Source organism: Mauremys mutica, chromosome 2 (genome assembly GCF_020497125.1).
Source record: "Mauremys mutica isolate MM-2020 ecotype Southern chromosome 2, ASM2049712v1, whole genome shotgun sequence".
Classification (NCBI taxonomy): domain Eukaryota; kingdom Metazoa; phylum Chordata; order Testudines; family Geoemydidae; genus Mauremys; species Mauremys mutica.
The window spans coordinates 147,343,281-147,361,258 of record NC_059073.1 but is presented as its reverse complement, the minus strand read 5'-3'; the positions used below and the strand labels follow the sequence as shown (position 1 = coordinate 147,361,258).

At 59.7% G+C, this 17,978-nt stretch overlaps 1 protein-coding gene across 1 annotated transcript; it reads left to right on the top strand.

The window, feature by feature from the left end:
* Nucleotides 1-11,653: 11,653 nt before the first annotated feature.
* LOC123362949 (prosaposin-like) lies at nucleotides 11,654-16,999 on the top strand. Its single transcript, XM_045003528.1, has 6 exons — nucleotides 11,654-11,842; nucleotides 12,478-12,608; nucleotides 12,893-12,985; nucleotides 14,036-14,213; nucleotides 16,011-16,076; nucleotides 16,884-16,999. The coding sequence occupies exons 1-6, from the start codon at nucleotides 11,797-11,799 to the stop codon at nucleotides 16,892-16,894; spliced, it is 525 nt and encodes a 174-aa protein (XP_044859463.1). The 5' UTR covers nucleotides 11,654-11,796; the 3' UTR covers nucleotides 16,895-16,999.
* The last annotated feature ends 979 nt before the right edge of the window (nucleotides 17,000-17,978 follow it).

The window sequence follows — 17,978 nt, the reverse complement described above, 5'->3', positions numbered from 1 at the left end:
TGGGCGCGCTCTCATCGGCCAGCTAACTGTAAATAGGATGATAAGTCAAACAGGTGTGTAGGATGTTAATTAGGATGGGGTTACAGCTGCGGCTGTGTATATTTAATTAACCAATTAGCAACTGTCTGATTGCTTGCCATAATGGGATATAAGAGCATGCTGGAAATGAATAAAGGACTCTCTGCTTATGATCACATGGGTTGTCAGACTCTGTCCATGCTCCTCTGCGATGCAACAGTGCTCAAGTACCCAAAAGCTCTCATTCCCTAAATTTTGAGAATTCCTTCCCTTCCTGACTCACCCAAGCCCCAATCCCAGTTTCATCCCCTGACTGTCTGGTTAATTATTAAAAAATACTTTGCTGTTAATTACTGTTTCCGTCATGCTTTTTTACACAACGCTGTGTTTGAAGGGGTGGGTGGGTGGGTGGGGAAGGGGGTAGGGTATTGCATAGGACAGTCACCTTTAGCAGGGTACAGAGACGGGGGCAGGATCAGCAGCAGGTCACACACACAGTGCAGTCAGTAGGCACCCTGGTCGGTATGGGACGTGGTTTGCAGGTTCTGTGTGAGTGGGGGGGTACGTGACTTTGTAGCGGGGGAGGGGGGTTACAGATCTCATGCAACGGTCCCTGTCCTGGACCACAGAGCCACACAGCAGAGGAATCTGTATCCGTCCTCCCCCGCCACAAGGCCACATAGCCCCCGCACACAGAGTCCCAAAAAGGAGGGATGGCAGGCTCCGTTGAAACAACCAGTCCAGCACTGCAGAGCGCTCTGGGAGCAGGAGCCTGTCATTCCTCGAGTTTAGAGGCAGTCTTTACATCACCACACACCCTACCCAGCACAGTCTGCGTCCCAGTTTCAACCCTTTAATGCAAAGTCATCAATAAAGAAACCTTTGTATAGTTACAGTGGAAGATGTATTTTATTTTTAAACGTGTTGGAAGTGGGGGAAGCGGGGTGGACGGGTTATGTAACTGCAGATGCTAGTCAACAGTAACTTGGTAAAGAAACAGGGGCAGGTTCAGCTTCTCTGTAAAGAAACTGAACAGTCACAGGTCACACTGCTCGCTGCTCGCTGGTACTTGAAGAGTTCCTTGTCGCTGTGCAAGGCGCCTGCATAGGGCTTCACGAGCCAGGGCATTAGCGGGTAGGCTGGGTCCCCGAGGATCACTATAGGCATCTGCACATCCCCAAGAGTTATTTTGTGGTCCGGGAAGAAACTACCTTCCTGCAGGCGTCTAAACAGACCAGAGTTCCTGAGAACACGCGCGTCATGAACTTTGCCTGGCCACCCAACGTTGATGCTGGTAAAACGTCCGCCATGGTCCACCAGTGCTCGCAGCACCATTGAAAAGTAGCCCTATTTCTCAGCTGCTGACTGTGGAAGAGGTGGACGATAAGGTGCGAGGAGTTGACAACAGCCATAACTGCAGCGGGCTCCGTGCTTGCAGTGCTGTGGCGCCCGTGCTGTCACTGAGCAGAAAAGTGCACGAACAGATTGCCCGCAGGCGCTTTCGGGGAGGGAGGGAGGGCGTGATTGACGGTTCAATGATGACAGTTACCCAAAACCACCCTCGACACATTTTTTCCCCCAGCATGCATTGGGGGGGAAATCCCAAAATTCCAGTGAGCAGCGGGGAGTGCGGGAACTGTGGGATAGCTTCCCACAGTGCACCGCTTCCAAAGTCGACGCTTGCCCCGTTACTGTGGACTCACACAGTCGAATTAGTGTATTTACTGTGGATACACAAATTCGACTTCATAAGGTCGATTCCACAAATTCGACTTAAGTTGATTCGAAATAGTCTTGTAGTGTAGACATACCCTCAGTTGGGTCCCGCCAGAACCGCATCGTCACACCCAGTGTGGAGGAATAAGCTCCAGGCCAGCTGGGATGGGCCCTTCAAGGTCATCAAGCAGCTGAATGAGGTGAACTACGTGGTGGAGCTGTCTAGCCATGTCCACATGATGAAGCCGTACTTGGACTGGGAGAGGCTGGTGCTGGCTGTGTGTGGGCAGTGGGAGGAGCAGGAGAAGGGTCCCTGGTGGGTCTCTTCCCTGATACAGGGGCCAACCTCCCGCTGAAATCAATCCCCCTCTCTGACCAGCTAACCCCGGCCCAGCAGGCAGAGATCAGAGAGGTGCTGCATTCCTACCGGCCACTGTTCTCCAACCGGCCTGGGCTCACTAACCTGGCTGTCCACTGGGAGGGGACAGGAGCCAACCCTCCCATCAGGTGTTCCCTGTTCAGAGTCACAGAGCCCAGGCCCTAGAGAGAGAGGTCAGAGACATGCTGGCTTTAGGGGTGATCCAGCCATCCACCAGCCCCTGGGCCTCACCTGTGGGGCTGGTCCCCGGGAAAGACAGGTCGATCCCCTTCTGTGTGGACTATCGGAAGCTCAATGCCATCACTGTGTCTGGTGCGTGCCCCATGTCTAGGCCTGACGAGCTCCTAGACAAGTTGTGGGGGGCTTGTTACCTCACTGCCATGGACCTCACCCAAGGCTACTGGCGAGTGCCTTGGACCCAGAGGCCAGTGTGAAATCTGCCCTGTGGGGTTCTGAGAGTTCCTGGCCCTGCCTTTTGCCCTCAAGGGGGCACCTGCCACCTTCCAGCGCCTGGTGGATCAGTTACTGAGGGGGAGGGAGAACTTTGCCCTGGCGTTCATTGATGCTAGCTGTATCCTGAGCCAGCCCTGGGAGGACCATGTGTCCCAGGTGAGGAGGGGGCTGGGCTGCCTTAGGAGGCAGGACTGAATGCAAAATGGGGATGGCTGAGGTGTCGTACCTGGGCCACGAAGTGGGGAGCAGTCGTGTTTGGCCAGAGCCGGCCAAGGTGGAGGCGATCAGAGATTGGCCCCGCTCCCCAAACCAAGATACAGCCCCAGGCCTTTAGCAGGATGGTGGGGCACTGCCAGAGGCTTGCACCCCACTTTAGCTTCCTAGTAGCTCCCATCACTGAACTACAAGAAGCGTGAGCCAGATGGGGTGGTCTGGAGCAAGCAGTGCCAGAGGGCAATCTGGCTCTAAGCCAGGGCCCGTGCTGGTAAACCCAGATTTGGACAAATCCTTCCTAGTGTTCACAGATGTGCTGGCTGAGCATTACTGCAAGGTGGGGGTGCCGTGTTCCCTTTCGGGGTGCCAGAGTCCCTCAGTTGTCCGATGCGGGTGGACGCGCTGCAGGGAGCTTGTAGTGTGACCCAGGGGTGCTGAAGGCTCCGGAGGTCGGTCCCAGGAGGCGGGGAAGCCGAGTGGCCAGCCCTAGTGGAAGAGTGTGACCTTGAGGGGGGCTGACACACTGAAGGCTCCTCCCAGGGACTGTTCCAGAGCTGTCCCTCACACTGGGCCCGTGGCTCTGGGATGGGACCCCTCAGCCCAGGGACCCTGCAACCAGCAGCTAAGGTCTGCACAGTCCCCACTTGGTAGCTGTTTCCCTGGGCTCTCAGGCTTGTCTGGGTACAGCCTGCCCTCGGGGCCAGCTCCCTGCTCTCCCTAGCCGCAGAGAGAGACACCGCCGACCTCCTCCCTGGAGCTCCCTTCTGTCCTCAGCTACCTGGCGTTATACCAGCCCTGCCGTTCCCACCCAGGGAGCTTCACCCTTCTTGCTGCCTGCACCCCCTCCGGGGGCCCTCGGCTACCTTAACCCCTTCAGGGTAGGTGGGGGATGAACACCTAGTCGATCCCCACCATTGCAGGGGCCCCTCGTCTCTCCTGCTGTCCGCCTGTGCCCCCCCCCCACTTTGGTCTCCTGAGACTGAAACGTTTTGGGCTTGAACAGGTGGCTGGGCTCAGCGCTGGGGCCAGGGCAGCGGCTTTCGCGTGTGCTGCCCGGGGGCTCAGACTGGCTGAGCCATGGGCCCTGCCAGCCATCAAGCCTATGCACCTGCAAATCCCCGAGTATTCCCCCAGCCGCTGGGGCAGGTTCAGCCAGGCTGGCCCTGCTTCCTGGGGTGGGGGCGGGGAGCTGCCCCCAGGGAGGGCAGGTGGCATTTCCAACAAGGGGGTGACTTTTGGGGGATCCCAGGAGCCCTGTCCTGTGGGGCTGCTGTGGCAGGGGCCCTGGCCAGTGCAGCCCATACTTTGAGCTCCAGTGACCCAGTGGGGGCCTCTATGAGATGGGAGCGTCTGTCTCCACAGCTTCCCCCAGTGGACTGGGCTTTGCTGCCATCCCTGAGACCATTTGCAGGTGCATAGGCTTGATGGCTGGCAGGGCCAAACAATGTTAATGGCTTACTGAGGAAATGCACAAGCACCAGGATTACCCCAGGAACTGCGTGCAACAGAAACCTCTCCGAGATAGCACTGCACAATGGGACCTGTCTGACCCAGGTCACAGCAAAGGAGCTTTCCAGCAAGTGGCGGGGGTGGGGTATTTAAAAGGGGGGAAGTGACAACATGGCAGGACCTCACTCTCCCGATAACAACACACCTGGAAACACCTGACGAATAAAGACTGAACAGGGGAGAAGTGATGGTCCCAGGCTAAGGGAGTTTTAGACTGTGTATGAAAACCTGGGAAAGCCAAGGCAGCTTGTGCCTTAAGAATCTGCCAGCCTGTTAATCACTCAGGGTGAGAATTTGCTAGTTCGTATCCTACCTATCTAGTGTGTCAAGCTCAGTTTGTGGTGTTGTTTATTTATTAGGTAACCTTCTTTGATCTGTTTGCGATCACTTACAATCTCTCTTTCTGTAATTAATACACTTCTTTTAAGTTTTAATCTAAACCAGTGTGTGTTTGAGTAAGCTGCCTGGGGAAAATCTCAGCTTGGTTACCACAAGTGTGCATGGTCCTCTTCACACTGAGGCTTTGGCTACACTTACACTTCAAAGCGCTGCCGTGGCAGCGCTTTGAAGCGCTAAGTGTAGTCAAAGCGCCAGCGCTGGGAGAAAGCTTTCCCAGCGCTGTCCATACTCCACCTCCCTGTGGGGAATAACGGACAGCACTGGGAGCGCGGCTCCCAGCGCTGGGGCTTTGACCACACTGGCGCTTTGCAGCGCCGCAATTTGCAGTGCTGGAGAGGGTGTGTTTTCACACCCTGCTGCAGCGCTGCAAATTTGTAAGTGTAGCCAAGCCCTGAGGGTATGGCTACACTTGCGAGTTGCAGCGCTGGTGGAGGCTTTCCAGCACTGCAATTAGTAAGTGGCCACACCTGCAGGGCACATCCAGCGCTGCAACTCCCTGGCTGCAGCGCTGGCCGTACACCTGGCTCTGACTGGGGTATAATGATTGCAGCGCTGGTTCTGCAGCGCTGGTCATCAAGTGTGGACACTCACCAGCGCTGTTATTGGCCTCCAGGGTATAAGGAGATATCCCAGAATGCTTGTAACTAAATTATTACCTTTGTTTTGTTATGCAGCCTCTCTTTGTTTTGTTGTGAACTCTGAGCTCCATCCTGAGCTCTGTTGATACCGGAGCTGCTTATAAAAACAAACTGACAGCTCCTGTTTGCTGTGATCAATCTGTATCTGGCTGTGAACAATCAAATGAGATAACCCCCTGTGGATGAGGCAGGCAGGAAGTGAGTGTTTGCTTGACAGAGAAAGGCAGTCCGTTGGGATGCAGGCTATTTGCAATTTAAAAGTTAAGACTAAGGGGTCGGGAAGATTTTATGATTTTTCAATGCAGGAAGCTAACTCACAGTGTTGGCTCCAAAAATCCACTCTCTCTCTCCCCCCCCCCCCCCCCGCTCCCTGTCACACTACACACTACACCCCACCCCCCTCTTTTGAAAAGCACGTTGCTGCCACTTGAATGCTGGGATAGCTGCCCATAATGCATCACTCCCAACAGCGCTGCTAATGCTGCAAATGTGGCCACACACCAGCGCTGGTAGCTGTGAGTGTGGCCACACTCCAGCACTGGCCTTGCACAGCTGGACGACCAGCGCTGCAAACCGTAAGTGTAGCCATACCCTGAGGGAGCAGCGGACCAGGTACTAAACCCATATACCGGCCAGATTTGAGCAGGGCAGGATGGTACTGCTCTGGGATCCTAGGCTGAGACGCTGGTGGTTAGAGAGCCTGCAAGTAACTGCAGCTGGATGTGTCCCAACCTGTGTGAATGCTGGTGAAAGGGCAGGCTTGGAGGGCTTTGCAGCTTGTCACAGCAGCACAGTGTGAGAAGGAGCCCAGGCTGGTGGGTCAGAGGGCTCAGTTCCAGGTGGCACCCCAGGGGGAACCCATCACAGCGCCCCCCCTCCCGCCCGCCCTATCTCTCACCCACAGCTCCACTCAGTTTCCGGACTTGACTGATCTGTTGCTCCGCCACGTGGCTACACAGAAGAGTATTTATAAGGGCTAGAAACTCTCGTGCTTCAGGGCAAGAGCTACCACTAACTGCTGGGGTCAGGAAGGAAAACTGCCCATAGCTCCCGAGGCCAGAAGGGACCAATGTAACCATCTAGTCTGACCTTCTGTATATCAGCCCAGCCCCCATGGGAGTGCCTGGCCTGGGCTGCTGAATCCCTGCTCCAGCGTGAGAACCGCAACAGTGGGGCTGAGGAGCGACTGCCCTGAGGAAATCGCCACCAGCTCGGCCTTTGCTGTCCCCTGGAGAGTGTGCGCCCGTTCCAGCCCCCTGTTAGCCAGGGCTGACCCAGGAGCAGCAGGGCTAAGTTGGCAGCTGCCTGGCAAGCCCCTGTGGTGGGCTGAGCTCCCCCCAGACCCCAGTCCACACAGATCTGGGGCACGTTGGCGCTGTGCCAATGACTGAACCCCAGTGCCCATCTCTGGCCCTGGTGGCTTGCTGGCTCCCATGTGTCTGGGGTGGTTTGGAGCTGCCTCTGCCCACCTCCAGCCCCTGCAGCCCTGTGGGCACGGCTGCACCCAGGAAGGGCAGTGGGCTGGGGATACCTGGGGAGATGGAGACGGGTTCGCTCTACGCCCACCAGCCATTCCTGGCTAACAGCCTCCAAAGCAGTAACAGCTGCGCTGGTCCCAGCTCCTCGAGCTAGACCCGCCGGCCGCCGCAACTGTCCCAGGCTGCTGCTTTGCTTTGGTCTCATCCCCAGCGAGGGCCTGGCACCCTGGGCCGAGCTCCCCCGCCAGAGCCTGGCCTGGCACAGCTGGAGGGATGGGCAAAGTGCCGGCCGCAGTTCCTCTAACCAGCCACTGGCTCCCTCTGCACCTGGCTCCCTGCCTGGAGCCCTTGTGCTGTCCAGGGTGAGGTCAGGCCCCGCCCTTGGGGTGCTGTGCTGCAGGGGGAGGAGGCATGAGTCTCCTCGGGGATGGGGGCACTGGGCTGAGCCTCTGAAGCCCCAGCTGGTGCGGGACGAGCAGCCAGGAACTGGGCAGGGAGACGGCAGGAGATTCCTCCCAGGCCGGGAAGGGGAAGGAAGTGGTGCCATGAGCTGGCTGGTGGGGAACAGGCCGGGGGTAGGAGCCAGCACTGGGGCAGCCAAGAGCCAGCAGAGCAGGGCAGCACCGGGACCACGACAGCCAATGCCAAAAGCAGCAGAGCCCCACACTTGGTGCCACGCTGGCAGTACCCAGCCTGTCTGACTCATGAAAGACCTTCCCCGCCCCCAGCCTCTACTTGAACCAAATCTGCATCAGAAGAAAAACCTACGAAAAGCAGTGGAAAGGCCGTGGGAGACACCCAAACCCCTGGGACAAGGGTGACAGGATTAAGGAAACTCCCCTGGCCTCATTTGCATGGAAGATGGGACAAGGAGGCATCTCCACTAGCTACAGAATGGGGAACAGAGATTCCATGGCAAGAACCGCACGGAGAAGCAGGGCAGCACTGCAAGCTGGGGGATCTCTGCTCCAGATATCAATGAACCCGCCTGCACACACCCAGCTCAGCAGTTATCAGACCAATTCTAGTAATAAATCCTTGATTGGGATCCAAAATAGCAAAGCTGCCCAAGTGCACTGTGAGCTCCCTCCAAGGAACAGCGCCCGGAGCCAGGAATGATCAGCTCCCGTGGTCTAGCCTGAACAAAACAGCTTCCACCCCACCATCAACCTCAGCCTGGACCAATCTACATGGAAGGTCCACTTCCTAGACACCACGGTGCAAATAAGTGATGGTCACATTAACACCACCCTATACTGAAAACCCACCAACCGCTATGCCTACCTTCATGCCTCCAGCTTTCATCCTGGGCACACCACACGATTCATTGTCTACAGCCAAGCACTGAGGTACAACCGCATCTGCTCTAACCCCTCAGACAGAGACCAACACCTACAAAATCTTCACCAAGCATTCTCAAAACTACAATACCCGCACAAGGAAATAAGGAAACAGATCAACAGAACCAGACGTGTACCCAGAAGCCTCCTACTACAAGACAAACCCAAGAAAGAAACCAACAGAACTCCACTGGCCATCACATACAGTCGCCAGCTAAAACCCCTCCAACACATCATCAGGGATCTACAACCCATCCTGGACAATGACCCCACACTTTCACAGGCCTTGGGTGGCAGGCCAGTCCTCACCCACAGACAACCTGCCCACCTGAAGCATATTCTCACCAGTAACTGCACACTGCACCATAGTAACTCTAACTCAGGAACCAATCCATACAACAAATCTCGATGCCAACTCTGCCCACATATCTACACCAGCGACACCATCACAGGACCTAACAAGATCAGCCACACCATCACTGGTTCATTCACCTGCACGTCCACCAATGTAATATACGACATCATATGCCAGCAATGCCCCTCTGCTATGTACATTGGCCAAACTGGACAGTCTCTACGGAAAAGGATAAATGGACACAAATCAGATATTAGGAATGGCAATATACAAAAATCTGTAGGAGAACACTTCAGTCTCCCTGGCCACACAATAGCAGAGCTAAAGGTTGCCATCCTGCAGCAAAAACACTTCAGGACCAGACTTCAAAGAGAAACTGCTGAGCTTTAGTTCATCTGCAAATCTGACACCATCTGCCAGGATTAAACAAAGACTGTGAATGACTAGCCAACTACAAAAGCAGTTTTTCCTCCCTTGGTTTTCACACCTCTGGTTGTTGTTGTTGTTTTCATCAATTAGCAGGCATGTAAGATTAGTCAATTTTACCTCCTGGTTTATGTAATCTGGATCAGCACCTTCACCATCGGAAAAGATAATGGTACCACCCCATAAGGGTTTGGAGTTGCGTACATATATGATTTAAGTTAAATCCCATTGAAAAATCATCCCCTTGCCACTTTATGCAGTTCTGAAGGGCTGCCCTCAGATAAATTTTAACAAACAATACTTTTCTCTCTGTTGTTTAGCTTGGTTAGAATGCTCCCAGCAGGACATTAAACCATTTGGTGAGATAACGTTTAAGACTTTCTAGAACCGAACATTCACCGAATAAAGAATCCTCCACATTGGATGAAGTCCACTTAAAGTACTAGAACATGAGGGCCTCATCCTCCCTGATTGAACTAACCTCGTTATCTCTAGCCTGCTTCTTGCTTGCGTATATATACCTGCTCCTGGATATTTCCACTACTTGCATCCGACGAAGTGGGTATTCACCCATGAAAGCTCTTGCTTCAATACGTCTGTTAGACTATAAGGTGCCACAGGACTCTCTGCTGCTTTTACAGATCCAGACTAACAGGGCTACCTCTCAAAACAACTCTGGTATTCTCCCTTGTTTACACATAAACAAAGATAGTGTTCTCCCTTGAGCCATTGTTGTTTCTCTACAAAACCCCCTACCTATGCTCAAGTGTGTTCTGATGCCTGGATCCAAATCTGCATCAGTTCCACTGGGACTTCATCTTCATCGTGCTGGGGGCTCTGCCTGTCTCCAGCATTCCGGACCCTCGGCTACCACCACCACCTGGGACTCCCGATGAAGTCAAGCTTCATGGAGTGGTGAGAACCCAGCTCTCTCTCTCTCTAGGTGTAGCCTTCTGACCCTGGCTTGTGTGATCAGTTATAGTTTTGTAAACCTGACTTCTATAATCAAGATTAAGTTAGATTTAATATTATCACTGTTTGGTTTGTTTGACTCCCCTCTGGTTATTACCTGGAAATAAATAACTTTCATGATTAAGTTGGTTGCTTCTCTCTGTCTCGCTCCCTTATGGGTGTTTTTTGGTTTCCTCATTTGCTCTGCAGCAACGATCCTGGTACCTCAGCTTAAAGATCCCAGCAGCACCCAAAAACCGTGTGGGGTTTGCTCATCAAGTGGGTTACCCAGCAGGACAATTGTAACGTGAAAGTGGGGCTAGGGACATGCTAGGAGGGTGGCAGCAGTTCTCTGTTGATGTGTGTGTGTGTTCACCTGATTCTGGGGCTGGAAGAGCCCAGCCCTGGGGAACCGAGGTCCTGCAGGGTAGCTCCACTGGGGGACCTTGCAGCAGGAGGAGTGGAGAACACAAGTGACACAAGCAGCACATTGATAGAATTACAGAACACGCCCCCCCTCCCCCGCCCCGAGGAGTAACCCTAATCAATGAGCGTAGCCCAAAGTAACAGCACAGAGCCAGGGGCTGGGTGGGCGGCTCCGGGCTCAGGCTGTCGCTGCTTGGGGTGGCTGTTACTGGCTGGTTCTGGGGGGGGGATCCGGCCACTCCAGAGGCACTAGGAGGGGTCAGCACCCCCCGGCCAGGGGGCATCTGTACCCTGCTGCAAGCCACCTCACAGGGGTGACACTGGGGCCCAGTCCGGCTGCTCTGGGTTATGAGCCATCTCCTGGTCCCCTGCTGGCCGCTCCCCAAAGCTCCCCAGCCCCAAGGCATTGGCCTGTGACCGGAGGGCGGCCTGCCAAGACGAGGCCTTTGGAGTGGGCGTTCTCCAGCCTCAGAGCTGTGCCGCACAGAGCCCAGTGCCCTGTGGCAGGCAGGTGAGGGGAGCAGGCCCCGGCAGCCCTGGGGCAGGTGGTCACTGGTCCAGAGCAGGCAGGCAGATGCTGCAATGGACCCTGGGGAGGAGACCTCAGGCACTTGGGGAAGGGCCTGGAGATCCAGCGGCCCACCCAGCACCAACCTCCATGCGAGGGCAGCTCTGTGTCCCACCCGTGCCAGGCAGCCCCCAACACCTGGGCAGGAGGGGTCCTGTCTGGATGGGGCAGGGGGTGGCGAGTACCCCTTTAGATTCCTCATGCAGGCCACAGGGTGGCCCTTTGTCTATGCACCCAGAGCCCCCATGAGTCTTGGGGGGCAATGGATAGGCCCTGCACAGGCGCCCCAGCCATGCCCCCGATCCGCCCTCTCTGGGCCCCGGGGGTCAGAGATCAGCCGCAGTGCAGGGTGCCCCGGCCACCCCCCAGTCCCTGCCGAGTGCTGGCAGCTGGAAGCAGGGCAGATGCAGAGCCCTGCACAGTGACGGGCGGGGAAGCGAGGGGGGGGGGAGCACCATGGGGTGGGTGATCCCCTGGGAACCTCCCTCCCCGCCATAATCCAGGGCTCCTAACACCCCTGCAGCCTCGAGGCCGATACAGCCCCCAACCCCAGAGATCCTGCCCCATGTACCCCGTCCCCTCGGCCAGCAGCAGGACAGGGGGCAGGTCGAAGGGAAGACACGGGAGGCTGTGAGAGGCAGAGACCCCACCCAACAGAGGAGCTCTGAGCTGCTGCAGCCTGGGCCACTTGTGGACACTGAGGTTTCCTGGGGGGGCAGGAAGTGTTTGGCGCTCACATCAGTTGCTATTCCTGGCTCTGCTGGAGAAACCAAACCTGCCCCACACCCTGCACCGCGGCGGGGGGCTCCCCACAGCACCTCGTATTGGCTCCTGGGGCCCAGGGACGGGGCGTGGCCACCACCCCCCTCGGGGGATATAGGGCCAGGGAGCGAAGGGGCGACACGACGCGCCTACCTGGGGGGCAAGATGATGGCGGTGCTGCTGCTCCTCTCCCTGCTTGTGGGGCCGACTGGTAGGAGCCGGGGGGGTGGGGGGGGGCTTGAAGGGAAAACAATGCCTAAGGTATGGGAGATGAACCCAGGTGTCCAGGGAAGGGGCCCCGAGACCCCCAGCCTGAGACGGGGCAGAGGGGTGAGGACAGGCCATTAGCCCCGAGCACCCAGGCTGGGTCCCCACCACAGCCCCTCGTCCGCTAGCTCCCGTCAGCACCCCCTCTGCTTTGATCATCGCAGTCTCCATCACCCCCCTCCTGCCACTCCCCTCTGTTGTCCCTCCCCTCCTGGCTCCTCGCCCCCCCCATTCACTCCAGCCTCCCCCTGCGGTTCTCCCCCCCATTGTGTCTCTCTTCCCTATTTCCAGCTCCCCTAGTGTAAAGAGTTGGGGGCTGCAGGTCAGGAGTGAGGGGCACCAACAGACCTGTGAGAGGAGCCCAGGGCTGGGGTAGCAGGGGGCTGCAGTTCAGGACTGAGGGGAACCAGCAGAGCTGGGGGGGAACTTGGGGCTGGGCTGGCAGAGGCTGTGGGTCAGGAGTGAGGGGCACCGGCAGAGCTGGGGGGAGTCCAGGGCTGAGCTAGCAGGGGGCTGTGGGTCAGGGCATTGGCAGAGCTGCGGGGGGGCCTTCATTCTGCCAGTTCTCTCCCTTTCCAGCCCTGGCCCTGCCGGGGGAGCCCCCCGAGTGCCTGCAGGGCCCTGAGTTTTGGTGCCGGGACATGGCCACAGCAGCCCAGTGCGGCCAACTGCAGTTTTGCCTGGAGTACGACTGGAACGAGCTGCCCGAGGTGAGCGAGCTGGTGCCTCCACGGGGCTGGGCGCGGGGACTTCGGTGCCTCCCAGCTGGTACGGGTTGGGGGTGGGACTGGGGGGCACCTGGTGGGCCCTCTGAGACCCCAGCGCAGGCTCCTGCCCTTAGCGGGGCCCACGGTACCCCCTGGGGGGCCCTGATTGCCCCCCTGCCAGCTCCAGAGCCCAAACCCCCACTGCCCCAGGATCCGAGAAGGCGGCCCCTGCGGACAGGTTGACATGTGTTGGGAGGCACTGACCTGGCTGCTGTGTCCTGGCACAGGGCGCTGACGAACGGCACCCCCTGGTGAAGTGCTGGGTGTGCAAAAAAATCATCAGCAAGCTGAAGAAAATGGTGTCCAACACGCACAACACAGTAAGGACCCTTGCCGGGCAGTGAGTGTGCAAGGGGGATAGAGTGTGCGTGCCAAGGAGGGGGGCCAAGAGTGAGTGTGCTAGGGTGGGCATGTGCAAGGGAGCCTGTGAGAGTGGCAGGGCACATGCCAGGTGACATGGGGGAGTGGGTGAACACGTGCAAGGGAGAGTGCAAGGGTGGGTGGGCATGTCTGAGGGAGTGTGCCAGGGTGGGTGGGAGCGTGCAAGGGTGGGTATGTCTGAGAGAGTGTGTGATGGCAGGTGGAAGTGTGCAAGGGTGGGTGGGAATGTCTGAGGGAGTGTGCAAGGGTGAGTGGAAGTGTGCGAGGGTGGTGGGTATATCTGCAGGAGTGTGCGAGGGTGGGTGGAAGTGTGAGAGTGGGTGGCTATGTCTGAGGGAGTGTGTGAGGGTGAGTGAGCATGTGCAAGGGCAGGTGGGAATGTGCGAGGGTGGGTGGGAATGTCTGAGGGAGTGTGCAAGGGTGAGTGGAAGTGTGCGAGGGTGGTGGGTATATCTGCAGGAGTGTGCGAGGGTGGGTGGAAGTGTGAGGGTGGGTGGCTATGTCTGAGGGAGTGTGTGAGGGTGAGTGAGCATGTGCAAGGGCAGGTGGGAATGTGCGAGGGTGGGTGGGTATGTATGAGGGAGTGTGCGAGGGCAGGTGGAAGTGTGCAAGGGTGGGTGGGTATGTCTGAGGGAGTGTGTGATGGCAGGTGGAAGCATGTGAGGGCAGGTGGAAGTGTGCAAGGGTGGGTGGGTATGTGTGAAGGAGCATGTGAGGGTGGGTGGGAGCGTGTGAGGGTGGGTGGGTATGTCTGAGGGAGTGTGTGATGGCAGGTGGAAGCATGTGAGGGCAGGTGGAAGTGTGCAAGGGTGGGTGGGTATGTGTGAAGGAGCATGCGAGGGTGAGTGGAAGTGTGCGAGGGGGTGGGTATGTCTGAGGGAGTGTGTGAGGGCGGGTGAGCATGTGCAAGGGCAGGTGGGAACGTGCGAGGGTGGGTGTGCACCAGGCCCCAGCCAGTGCCTTCCCAACGCTCCCTGGCCATCCTCCAGAGCAGCGTGGCAATGGCCATCAAGAAGATCTGCTCCACCTTCCGCTCCGGCTTCGCAGCCAAGTGCCACCGGGTGGTGGACCGGTACGTGCAGCCCATCGAGGACGGGCTGGCCCAGGACCTGGAGCCCCGCGACATCTGCGTCTCCATTAACATGTGCAAGAGCCAGGGCCACCCAGGTGAGGGGGGCTGCCGCTGAGCCCACCGCGCCTGGCAGGGCAGATCCCTGGGGGGCTGGGGCCAGCGCGCTGGGAGCTGGGCAGGGGGCTGGCTCTGTGGGGCCCCTGGCTCCAGGAGGGCAGAGCTGGGGTCTCTCCTGCAGCCTCCCGCCCCCTCCCACCAGGGATCAGGTCTGGGGTACCAAAATCAGGGCGTGTGCCAGGGTCCCACCTCCCCCAGCCTGACCCATGGGTGCCCCTACCTGGGCTGGGAACCCAGCGGGGGAGGGGCTGTACCACTGCTGTCAATGGAGGGGGAGGGGGCTTGCTCCTGAGCCATGGGAGCTGTGGGGTCACCCAGCCCCAGCCCTGCGGCCAGGCTGCTGCCCTCTGGTGCCCACAGCTGGTCACTGGGTCCCTGCTGCCCAGCACCTCCCCCTAAGCTGCTCCCCCATCCTGTCTCCCTGACCCCTGCCTGGCACCAAGCCCCCATGCCAATCTGCTTCCCTGTAACACCCAGCCAGGCTGGAGGGTGACTCCACGTGGCGCCCCCGGGCGATCACCGGGGGAGATGCCTGGCCCACCCTGCGGGGATGGTGCCCAGCCCCAAAGCATCCGAGGGAGCCCCGGGGTCTGTCTGCGCCCAGCAGCCTGGTGCGAGGGTCCCTGGGAGATCCAGCCGGGCTGGGAGGTGCTGCACCCACCTGGCTCCATGCTCCCACAGGCCTGCAGCTGGCTCCCAGCGGGCGGCCAGCCCGGGAGCTGCAGGAGGGGAGGCTGACGGGGGAACCTCGGGCAGGAGACATGGCACGTGCCCCCTGTCTGCCCCTGGGAACGATGGCTCAAGCCCTCTAGGGATCAGGCCCATCCCCCACAAGCACTGGGGAGGGGAGTCACCACCCGTGGCCCCTTCTCACTGACACGAGGCCACTGCCCCGAGCCGTCACCCCTCGGCCCCCCCATGGCTGCCTGACACCTCCCCCCGGGTCTTTCCCAAGCCCCACCCCGCGCTGCAAAGGGCCCTCGGCTGTGCCCACAACCATCTCCAGCCCGTGAGGGCACTTGAGACCAGGGAGTGCTCAGGGCTGGGCAGCACCACCCGCATCAAAGGAGCCGCTCTGGAGAAAAGCGATTTCACAAGAGTGGCAGCTGGGGAAGTGGGCGCGGTGCCCCCCCCCCGCAGGAATGTGCTGCCCCCCCCACAGGGATGGGGGGTCTGGGGGAGCTAAAGGGGCTCAGTGCGGCCACCCCGTGGGCGGATCTCCAGGGCTCTGGCTAGGCCCAGCCTCAGCAGCTAATCTCCTTCCAGGGGGGTGTCAGCACAGATCCCCTCCTGGTCTGACCCACAGGCCCTGCTCCGGGCTCCACTCACAGCTGCCGTGCGCCCCCTCTGGGGAGGCACAGACCACATTGGAGTCCCAGCCCTCCTGTGAGGGGCGTGTGGGGCCAGGGCTCTGCCAGCTGCAGCCAGGAGGAAGGGGGCTCAGCCCATCTCTGCAGAACCTCCTGTCCCGCCCCGAGCTCTGCGCACCCACTTCCCACAACCTCTCCCCGGGCCCCATCCCCTCGCGCCAGACCCCATGGGCAGCACTGGCCCAGTGCATGTCGCTCTCTAGTGGCCGGCCCCTGTCGTGACACCAGCTGGCTGCTTGCTGCGCCCAGAGGGAGTTGCACCCTTAGCTCGGGCGCGAGCGGCTGGGCACTGACGGCCCTGGGTTCGATCCCTGCAGCGGGATGCAGGGTCTGTGGTCCTGGCTATGAGCAGCTGGGGGGCTGGGCCCTGCCTCAAATAACACCCATATTCTCCATGGTCTCCAGGGTGGAAGGTTCCTGGCCTGCCCCAGGCCCCGGCTGCAGAGAGCTCTGCGGATGCCATGGGACCAGGTGAGGACAGGGCCGGGAGGATGGGCCAAAGATGGGGGGCAGAGAGTGACACTGACTAGGTGAAAATGAGGGCAGGGGAAGGGCAGGTGGTGAGGGACTGATGCCGGGGTGATGGGCATGACGGACAGATCCCTGGGGGGGCAGCACTAGGGGGGAGGGGTAGAGTCACAAGCTCCCTGGGGTTCTGGGGTCGATCAGCCCTGACCAAGGGCTGGGCACTGAGTGAAGCGCAGGGCCTGGGCCTGGGAAGCCCTGGCCGATCTGGGCTCAAGTTTGGGGATTTCTGTGCCCCCTGGGCAGGGACCAGGGGCCCCCAAGGCAGGTCCTGGCCGGGCAGTGGCAGGGCAAAGCTCCCCCGTCCTGCCATGGCCACGGAGTCCAGTCCCAGACCAGACGCCTTTTCCCCAGCCCAGCCGGGCACCCTGGGGCAGTGTGGAGCTGGGGCCCCTAGTGCTGGCTGGTCCTTCCCCGCCCCCAGAAGGCCGAGGCCTGCCTGGCCCCACAACCCACCCCAGTGCCTGGGCAGCTGAGCCAGCTCCTGGGGGCACAGGGGACGCCCAGCGCAGGGGAGCATGAGGACCAGCTCTCCTCCCCCCTGCCCAGGGAGCCCTGGAGGAAGGTGCTGGACCCCTGGGATGGGGCACACGTAGCCGGGGGAGGGCCACCCGAGGCCCCAGAGATCGGCTGGGCTCTTGGGGAGAGGGGTGAACCCTAATGGCCCTTCGGTCTGTCCGGCCTGGGTCAGACTCCCCCATTCCCTGCACTGAGTCTGTCTGTGTCCCTCACTGGCCTCTCTCTCCTCCTCAGATGCCGCGTGAGCCAGGGCAGAGTGGAGCCCCTGCTGCGCCCAGAGCCCCAGCATGAGCGGCTGCCCCCAGCTGTGACACCCGCCCGAAAACCAGCCTTTCAATAAAGCTTCTGCCTGCAGCAATTGGGACATGGGCTCCTTTCTGTGCCCCACGGCCCCAGCCTGTGGGTGCAGCTCTCGCCACTCAGCCACCAGGCAAATAACCAGGGGCGGGGGAATGCACAGCAAAGCTCTACTTCTCCTCCTCCCCCTGGGGGCTGCCTTCTGCCCTGGGCTCCCAGGGGCTCTCCCATGCAACGCACTGCGCCCGCCCCATGCCCCCCCCAGCGCTCTATGCCAGCTCAGCCTCCCTGGGCCATCCAGCCCAGCTGAGCGATCCACGGGCGCCCGAACCCCTGCCTGTGTGCAGCCCCTGGGGACGGAGCTGGGCCTCAAGGCGATTCTGTATTGCGGGCTGGGCACAATCTGTGCTGCCCGCTGTCACCCGTCAGGGGCCCCCTCAGGATCGGGAGCAATGCCCCCACCCTCGGCGTGGCCTGGGGCCGTTGGCTGCCAAGAACTGGCCCCCGAGGGCCCTTGTGCCGCCAGGAGAGGCCAAAGCCAACAGCCCGAGCACCTGAGCACACAGCGCCATACCCCTCGGGGGCAATGTCAACACGCCCCGAGCGGGGCAGGTAAGGGCCTGGGCCCCCGTCGGGGGGGCGGGTGACAGCAGCAGGAGCCCAGGACTCTGTGGCGCCAGCCTGCCCTTCCCGCAGGCCTGGGGGCAGGTGCCCTGGGCCAGGCACCGACTGCCCGGGGGCGCGTCGGGCCACTCGAGGGGCCCAGCGTGGGAGGGGCAGGCTGAATGCGGAGATGGGGGGGGATTCGCACTTGCCAAACAAGTGACCTCATTTCACTCCCCCCGCAGCAAACAGCCCCCAGCTCTCAGCGAAGGACAAACCGGCAACTCCCCCCGGCCCAGCCTGGCAGTGAATGGGCCACTCAGGGCTGTTTGCTCAGCTGCGCCAGCCTCCGAGCGGGCGGGGCTGGATCATGAACTAGGACCAGGCATCTGGCCCTGCTCGGTCCAACCCCCACTCCCAGTCCAGAGC